At 37.8% G+C, this 9,876-nt stretch overlaps 1 protein-coding gene across 1 annotated transcript; it reads right to left on the bottom strand.

Moving 5' to 3' along the window:
- Positions 1-6,684: 6,684 nt before the first annotated feature.
- LOC121452092 (protein kish-A-like) lies at positions 6,685-7,024 on the bottom strand. The gene has a single exon (XM_041657908.1). It carries the CDS (start codon positions 7,022-7,024, stop codon positions 6,806-6,808), a length of 219 nt encoding a protein of 72 aa, XP_041513842.1. The 3' UTR covers positions 6,685-6,805.
- Between the last annotated feature and the right edge of the window lie 2,852 nt (positions 7,025-9,876).

Here is a 9,876-nt window from a genome sequence, read left to right as displayed (position 1 = left end):
CTCCAAATATTAAGACTGGATAAAGCAGTCAAGTAAGAGGAAAGAGTCCTCAAAAAAGGTAAAGAACAAGACAACACAACCATAACATATATGCAGAGGGGCTAGGTCTCTATGTTGGCAAGGCCTCTGACGGACACAGGGTACTTCCATAGAAGGTGTGAGCTGAGATATAGTGATGAGCATGTGAGAGGCTTTTGGACTTAGGCTGGTTTCATTCCAGGCAAGACTTGGTGATGAGAGATCAGAAGCCTTGCCTGGGGATTTGGGTGTTGTGTGGCTTCTTATAGAGCAGGTTGTGCAGATAGGGCAATTTCTGGGGGAGTGTTGTGATCTACTAGCAGGGGGCATGTTATCTGGGAATATATATACAGGTTAACTTGATTAGCGTTTTTATATATTGCTTAATCTCACATATCACATGGCTATTACTTTTGTGATCCTGTTCCTTTTGTAATACAACTGTACTGTGCTATTAAATACCTTATTTTTTAGCCCTTGTAAATTATTTCAAATAAGGCTTTATATTTCTGACTTGAGAACACATACACACACAATTCTCTCTCAACTTTAAAACTTAAATAAAACACACTGCAAATATGCCACTCTGCTTGATTTCTTCCTGCATACTATTTTTATGACTAATACTTCAAGTGACCTACTTTCTCCCTAAGATTGTAGACTGAATGCAGAGACTCTGCACATGTTAAAGTGGTTGTTCTGAATTTTTTAAAAATCAGATTAAATTTTCCACTCATGATTTAGATTGATTTCCCTCCAGGTAGAATAGATATGCTATCATCAGTACCCTGTAGAAATGAAACAGAGTAGTGACTAAATACAGTAACATTTCAGTAACATAGCATACTTCTGCTTTAACATAACAAGCATGGGATATTCCTCTGTGCAAGTTCACGTGTCTCTAACACTCTAATCCGTCGTGCGGTTTCTTCTCCTTCATTCCAATTTCTCAGTCACTGAAATATTTTCTTTCTTATAGTGTTGAAATCGATCATCTGTATAACACATGGTAGTGGTGGTCACATCATTCTTCTATGTGTAGTACATAAAGAAATGAGTGTTTTATATGTCTCCACCATGCATGTACATTGAAAGGTATTATTTCATATTTTATATATTGTCCTTGTTTGATTATATAAATTGTTTTTCTTCATACTTTAATAAAATCTATAAATTAAGAGAAACTATATAAAACTTATTAACATTTTATATTATTTTGCCCCAAGTTATATTTCTTTTTGTATTGAGACAATTATACAATATTCTTGCAAGGTATCTTTAGGTATTAAGTTGAAAAAATGTATTTTGGATATTAAATTGCCAGTAACTCTGATGCCAATGCCTTCATGTCCAAAAGCACCATGACATTATCTTTATTTTCAGCATTTGAGTGTTTCAGTCTTATAAGGAGCATTGTACACCTGGTAGAACCTTGGTCTCTTGATGATAAGACAGAAAGAACTGTTACTTTGGGGACACCAGGTGATTGTCAAGTCTTTCCAGGAAAAGGGGCATTTGTTTACCTGCCTTCAGGATGTTCATATCACTTTAGGATTTTGACAAAATTGTTCTTGGATTATTCAAAATCATATCTGTGAATTGGCTGAAATGGTTATTCCTATTGCTTAATCTTAGTCACATTTATATTCAGGATGTAAGCTCTTGTAAGCAAATATTTTATTCTGTATTCTAGGTGAACTTCACTTGTAATTTTTTCCTGTAGACATTTTTAACTTTTCATTCTGTGGGAGATTGTGTGTTTGTTTGTTTTTCTATGTAGTTAGAGATACAGTTTCATTCTTGCATCTAAATGTGTTTCACTAGAAGCATCTGTTCAAGATACCATTTTTTACACTGTTGTTTGGATTTTGAGGGTTCTAGGGTGACTTTCATTGTGCCTGAGTTTGAACTGGGGTTCAGTAGGATCGAAACTTTGAAACTTGTTATGTAATAGTGATATGCTGTGATCCAGGGCTTTGGGTAAATATGCTTTAATTTATCAGGAATAATAACCACATTTTTTATCTTCAAAACTAAATTTAAATTAGTTATAAAAGCAAGACAAATATATAGCATCACTTCAAAGGTACTTGATTTCCAGTCAAACAGTCTCTAATAAAGAATGTTGCTGGTTACACTTTGCCTTTAAAGAAACAAGGTCATAGGGGCTGGAGAGATGGCTCAGAGGTTAAGAGCACTGACTGCTCTTCTGGAGGTCCTGAGTTCCATTCCCAGCAACCACATGGTGGCTCACAACCATCTGTAATGAGATTTGGTGCCCTCTTCTGGCCTGAGGGCATGCATGGAGGCTGAACATGTGTACATAATAAATAAACAAATCTGAAAAAAAAAGAAAGAAAAAGAAACAAGGTCATTAAACACATCAGTTGTAACAGACAAGCTAGCAGTCAAACCTGTGTTAAGACAGTCTGCCTCCATTTTAGGCCTGAAGGTCATCTTATAGTAAAAACAAACTGGATTGATTTCTGTTTATGATTAAATCTTTTTCTCAAGGAATGGGCTATAACCCACCTGTAGCCTTAATTACAAATGTTTCTGTACAGCCTATTTCAGTAAACAATGTCTTTGTTTCAAAAGGTTGCTATGCTTATGTTCTGCTTCTGTACCCCACCTATTAGCCTGCCGAACACCCTACTTGAAAATCGCTTACTCCTGAGCTTTAAAAAAAAAAAAGTGGTTGCACAAGTTTGCATTCCCACCAGCAGTGGATGAGGGAACCCCTTCCTCCACAACCTCTCCAGCAGAGGCTATCATTGGTGTTTTTGATTTTAGCCAATCTGACAGGTGTAAGATGATATCTCAAAGTTGTTTTAATTTGCATTTCCCTGATCGCTAAGGAGGTTGAGCATGACCTTAAGTGTCTTTTGGCCATTTGAACTACTTCTGTTGAGAATTCTCTGTTCAGATCAGTGCCCCATACCCAAGTGATGCCCGATCATATGACAAGGGCATTTGTTCAACTATGTTCATAGCAGCATTATTTGTAATAGTCAGAACATGGAAACAACCTAGATGTCCTTCAATGGAAGAATGGATGAAGAAAGTGTGGAATATATACACATTAGAGTACTACTCAGCGGTAAAACACAATGACTTCCCAAATTTTGCATGCAAATGGATGGAAATAGAAAATACTATCTTGAGTGAGGTAACCCAGACCCAAAAAGATGAACATGGGATGTACTCACTCATAATTGGTTTCTAGCCATAAATAAAGGTCAGTGAGTCTATAATTTGATATCCTAAAGAAGCTAAATAAGAAGGTGAACCCAAAGAAAAACATATAGCTATCCTCCTGGGTAGGGGAGGTAGACAAGATTGCCAGGCAAAAAATCGGGATCTTAAGGGTGGGTGGGAGGGGGGTAAGAGGAGATGGGGAGAGAAAAGTGAGAAGGGTAGGATGGGGAGAACTTGGGGCAACGGGATGATTGGGATAAAGGAAGGTTGGATAGGGGACCAGGGAAGCACATATCTTAATTAAGGGAGCCATCTTAGGGTTGGGATGATACTTGGACCTAGAGGGGCTTCCAGGTGTACAAGGCGAGGTCCCCAGTTAGTTCCTGGGGCAGCTGAAGATAGGGAACCTGAAATGATCCTATCCTATAGCCATACTGATGAATATTTTGCATATGACCATAGAACTTTCATCTGGCAATGGATGGAGATAGAGACAGAGACCCACACTGGTGTACTGGACTGAGCTCCCAAATTCCCAATGAGGAACAGAAGGAGGGAGAAGATGAGCAAGGAAGTCAGGACCAAGAGGGGTGCACCCACCCACTGAGACAGTGGGACTGATCTATTGGGAGCTCACCAAGGCCAGCTGGACTGTGACTGAAAAAGCAGGGGATAAAACCGGACTCTCTGAATATGGTGGACAATGAGGGCTGATGAGAAGCCAAGAACAATGGCACTGGGTTTTGATACTACTACATGTTCTGGCTTTGTGGGAGCCTAGCCAGTTTGGATGTTCACCTTCCTAGACCAGGACGGAGGGGGGGGGGGGGACTTTGGACTTTCCACAGGACAGTGAACCCTGACTGCTCTTCAGACTTGAGAGGAGGGGGAGAGGAGTGGGGGGAGGGGGGAGGAGTGGGAGGCGGAAATTTTTTTTTCTCAATAAAAAAAAATAATTAAATAAATAAATTATGGCACTTCAAAAAAAAAAAAACCAACTATCTTATCCATGTCTAAGGCTTATCTCTTGAACCCTACCTTTACAGAGGAAAAGACTGTGGACACGAATGTTAAAAAGCTTGATTTAGTTAATTTGAGCATGACGATTGGACTGGTGTTGTTTCTCCTTGCATCTGTAGGAGTAACACCTTCACAGAAGATAATAGACTATCATATGGTGAATGTCTAATGAAGATTAACCATTTTATCAAAGTCAGTCTTGTGGCTAGAATACTTCACTATGTTTAGGCAACATGTTGCCAGCAGAAGAAACTAGTGGGTGATTGGGGGCCTTCTGTGTCAATGTAAAATTTTTAAAAATTATTTCATTTATTTTTCAAATTCTAATTTAATTATATCATTTCTCTCTTCTGTTTCCTACCTCTAAACTCTCCTATATTCCCATGTTTGCTCTGTTTCAAATTCATTGCCTCTCTTTGTCATTACATGTAATAACATAAGTATTTTCATATATATATATATATGTTTCTAAATAAAATCTATTTAGTATGTATAATGTTACTGGGTGTATACTATTAGAAGTGACCATTTGGTATTGGATCATTACTAGGGATGCTCTTCCCTGGGGAAATTATTTCTATCACTGTCAGTATTCCTTAGTTGCCTGTAGTGCTTTGCGTAGGACAGAGGCCCCATGGTCTTTCCTCTGTTCACTCAGTCATGTCTATTGCTTTGCTTCTTGTTCAGCTCCAGTCTAAGCATCATTCTGATGAGACTCTATGGGACTTTATGTCAAAGATTGTGACATAACTAAGGTGCTAAATCTCGAAGGAAAATCATTGTAATTGTAATCTCCTGCCACCTCATCAGAGATGTTCATTGAACTTTAAGTACAAGACTATTTTGAGTATTTATCAATTAAAACTGGGCTCCACAGCTTTGCTTTTTGATTGGTTGTGATTTTCTTTATTATGGGCTCTGTTTTAAAGAGGAATTTCCTTGGCAGGTCTTTTTGCTATTTTTTATTTCAAATACATGGGGCAAAGTTTGCTCAAACATTTATGTTAACAATTTTCAGATGTAGCAATGGAAATGGGGCAACTTAGGTAACCAAGGCCTAAGACTATAAAGTGGTTTAGTTCAGACCATGACGGCTTCTGTTAAAAGGCAGAGATTTTCATGTATTCCTACCTAGTCTGAATGAAGTTTTATAATAAACATGTATGGATGATTTAATCACTTGCATTTTATAAGCATTGCTGTGTATACATATGTGTCACTTATAGCTAATAATGTCTCTTTGAATTTTATTGACAGTACTGATACTGTACATACCTCTACTTTGAAATTTTATGTAAACCTGATACTGATTCTTATAGTTTCTTAAATAATCAGTAGTTCCAACAACTGACTAAAAGATTACTCTTCCATACTCTTTTCATCCATACCAACATTTACTATCTTATATATTTTGGTTTTGATTTTGTTTTTCTTGATGACAGCTATTTTGCTTGGGGTGGAATTGGGATATTAGCACTATTTTTATTTTATTAGCACACACTTCATTTGTAAAAATGTTGAATATTTTCTTCATGTGTTTATTGAAAAGAATTTTTCTTTGAGAATAATCTGTTCAGTTTCTTGGAACGATGATAGAGTAGACTAAGAAGCACTTGAGAAGAGAAAGGGCTAAAAGCAGAGTAGACACATTGGTAATGAGAAAGAAACAGGAGAAAAACTATGACTAAAGCATATTTTATAAATATATGAAATGACAATATGAAATATTATTTTGTGCAATTAAACTATGCAGGTAAAATTAAAATAATTGTATATTTTTCTTGTATTTCAAATGTTAAACTTATGTTTTCATGCATTACATTGTTAAGAAAAGTTTTCTTTTTTTTGGGGGGGGGATAACTACAACCAGTGCTCTATTTGGAAGAGCTGACACGAATGAGAATGAAAGCATGTGATACTATTAGTCTACTCTGTTCTACTTGCTGTTTTCCATTCTAAGAATGCTCTTTTTCAGAGAACGGCAGCTGTATCTTTGACCACACTTGACCATATTATATTAAAGAAATGCAGGGTTTTGTTTAAAATATTTTACACCTGTAATAATTTGCCAAGAATAGAGGTATTCTGGTTAGCAATCAAAATGGTTTAAATATGAATGCAATCCATAAGAATAGCAACAACAACAAAAATAGAACATTTTTTTTCCAATAAAAATAGGCCAGTCACTAGAAGGTCTCATTCAATGAGGACAACATTTTTAAGCCCTAGTGAAAGGAGCCTGTGGAATCCACCAACTGTTTGTTCTACTTCATGGCCTCAAGAACCTTATGAAAAGCAGTCCTGAGACAACAGAATGACATTTGCTGAGAGTTAATACTGGAGCAACAGACTGAGGTTGATTGCTATAATCACATCCTGTGTATTAAACTGTTACATCTTAATTATTTATATAGCTCATTGCTCCATTAGCATAAAAATAGAACAGCATCTTGAAATTTATCTCATTTCTTGTTCAGAGATAAAAGGGTTAACTATTCTTCCCATTATTTTCTGGAGGCAAGTCTTTGTTTAGAGTCTGATGGCAATCACACGCTGGTAGTTTTTGAAGCTATTGTATGAAGAGGCTGCTGAAGGCCATCACTATACAGCATACAGCAACATAAGGACTCTTGCATTCACCAATTCGGGCACACTTCCAAAATATTCCCAATAGTCCAGTTTTATTTCTGTCCAGGAGGCTGGGTGCCAAGGATCGGATATAAGCACACGTACATATAAGCAGCAAGATTACAGTCAACAGACTCTGAAAATTGAAAATGGCAGACATCAGCCACATCACCCTTCCAGGCCGGGGCGGAAGAGGACGCCCGCCCGCTGCGCTTCCCGCTCTCTCGGGCCGCCTGGTTGGGCCTATCACGGGGCCTCCCAAGAAAAGTTTTCAAAAGTAACTATTAGTATTGTTGTGACTTTGGTAGTAGAATTTCTTCTTCTGATATGACAGGTAGAAATGTTCATTTCAGTTTTAATAATACAGTGAAAAATATGTTAATTGTCAATTGGCTACCACAATGCATGTAAGAGTTATTAGGGTGAGAATAACAGTAAATACAAAAAATAAGTGACACAGTACTTATATGAATATACAAACACGTGTGTCCATGTGTATTAAGTGCTGTGTGCTATTTGTAATTAAGAGATGGAGGTGTGGAGAATTTTGAAAATAAATTCATTTCAGCATATTATTTTAAAAAGTGTAATCACTCTTTCATAATTTGTTCATTATGAAAGGGAAACAGACAATGGCATGGAAATCAGGTGGATAGCAATAAAGTGTGATTTCATATGATGAATCTGAAAATAACCATTCTACCAGAAGAAATTACAGACTCAATTCATCCCAGTAAAAATCCCCATTCCATTCTTTATAGAAATAAAAAAAAACAGACCAAAAACCAATAAATAAAAACTGAAATAGAAACAAAAAACAACCTTGCACTTCATGTAGAAATACAAAAGCAGGAACAATGACAACAAAACACAAAAAGGTATAGACAGATAATCCAGAAAAAAGCAATAATGCTGGAAACTCCGCTCTCAAGCTAAATTGCAGAGCCATAGTAGCCAAAACTGCATGGCATTTGTTAGATTATTACAGGTGGATTACAGGAAACAGCAAATACCAAAAGCAGAGGCCAGTCTTTCCTTTAGGCAGGACTGAGTTTATTGGTGAAAACACTGTGAAGCGGTCATCTCATACATCACTCTTGTGGAGGGATGGGCCATAGGTCCCATGCTACGTAAGTGGATAAAGTAAGGTCCCACAGATAAAGGCTGTTTGCAGCCTTTGTAGGGACAGCGAGAACTCCAGTAGTGTGCAAGGGCACCTGGGAAGTACAGTATTTCAGCAGAAAATTGTCAATGTTGACATAAAAAGATATATGGACCAATGCACAGATGGCCCAGATTTAAGCCGCCACAATTAAAATCACCAGATTTTGTTTTTACTAAAGTAACAAAAATACCCACTGGTGGGAAAGCAGTGCCTTCAGCTTGTGTTTGCAAAATTGGATACTGACAGGTTGAAAAACGAAACTAGGTCCTCATCTTCCACCTTACATAAAATCAGCTGCAAATGGATTGATCTTAGGAGTTTACATGCATATCTGAAGACCTCCCGTTAGCTTGTTGTTCTCTCAGTGCCAAATGAAGAAAATGAGCATTAGGTAAACAAAACACTGTATTCAGACTGCTTTATGTGATCTTTCCTTTTATGAAATTTATCTAGAAGCTAAAGCTCAATTCATCTAACATTTTGTTTATGATTAAAGTTGGATCTTTTACTGGTGTTTTGTAAAGAAATCAACTGTGTGTGCAAGATTTGCAGTATACTTTTAGGGAGAGGGAAAGGGAAGCAACGCCTACGTGAGACAGAGCATGAACTTGCTCTACGTTCCTAGCCTTCATGGTAGTTCTACTTCTTCATATTAGTTCTGCAGTAAGCATTGCTTGGAGGGATCCTGTGGGAGCACATTGTGCTCCTTCAGCCAATAGCCTTTAAGATACCAGCCCACGTGGGCGTGGTCTCTTCTAGTTTAAAAATCATCCGTCAACACGTGCAGCTCTATTGCTTCCAGCTCCCATTCTGGCAGCTAGACTTTGCTCCTGTTTGTGCTCAGAGGACTATTGTTTAAGACGGTGATCTGTAAGTTTTCCCCTTAAATAAATAACCCTTTTATTATCCATTCTTCTGAACTACTGTGGGATTGTTTTACGGCTTCAGAGGGGTACATTTACTCATTGAGAATGAGTAGCCATAAGCTAAACATTTTACTCAAACAACCGCTGCGCTGTCATCAGGGAGAGGGAGTGTTTTAGAGAAAGAAATACCTTTTCTGGAGTCAGATGAGAGAAGGTTTAACCATTCTTCAAAAGCCTTTGCTCAGCGTTGAATCAAAGTAGCGGGGAAGAATTATAAAAGCCGAAACATTTCCAGACAGATCATGGGTTTGCTGCTGAGAGTGTGAGTTCCCCAGTGTGGAGAAGGAACTGGGAACAGAGTTCTTCCAGACACAAAGACTGCTTCTGAGATTTTTCCACCATCACTGCAAGCTGACAGACAGCTGCGCTCGCTTCTGTAAAAGCATAAGCACAGCCAGCATTGCAGGTCATTTCACTAGGTCACTCACATATGTGCATCCGTCCATGCTCCTACCCAGAAAATTGATTATTCAACACCTTTCATTTTTCTTATCTATATAGGGAATTAGGCAGCCAGTAGGAACATGATTGCACTCGGGGAGACTAAGTGATTTCAAATGTGGAAATTATGCACCCATAAAGGAAAGATCTATAAAGTAATCATGCTTGTCTGTTTCTGAAATCAGAGTTGACATTCTTGCTGAAGAAAAAAAAAATACTGTTTGGGATAAAAGGGGAGGATCAAATGCACAGTTCTGTATTTCAACCTTGTTAATGGATCAAACATAATTGCACTCCAGACATGACTGCTCCAAGGTATGACTAAGAGGAATGTCTTTATTGTAGATATGAGGGAGAAAACACCCGAAACACCTGGAAGAATCCCGAGCAGGCAGAGAAAGTAGTAAACTACACATGGCCACAAGAAGATGGGACTTGGCCACGAGAAAAGCAGAAGCAATGTAGAGAGAGAATTGAGAG

The sequence above is a fragment of the Microtus oregoni genome, unplaced genomic scaffold (genome assembly GCF_018167655.1).
Source record: "Microtus oregoni isolate MIOR12 unplaced genomic scaffold, Mior012 000009F_ref0000495, whole genome shotgun sequence".
NCBI classification, from domain to species: domain Eukaryota; kingdom Metazoa; phylum Chordata; class Mammalia; order Rodentia; family Cricetidae; genus Microtus; species Microtus oregoni.
This window is presented reverse-complemented; position numbering and strand designations above follow the sequence as displayed.

What these genes read in the sequence shown, in the direction of transcription:
- LOC121452092 (XM_041657908.1), bottom strand. Translation starts at nt 7,024, where the DNA reads ATGTCTGCCATTTTCAATTTTCAGAGTCTGTTGACTGTAATCTTGCTG.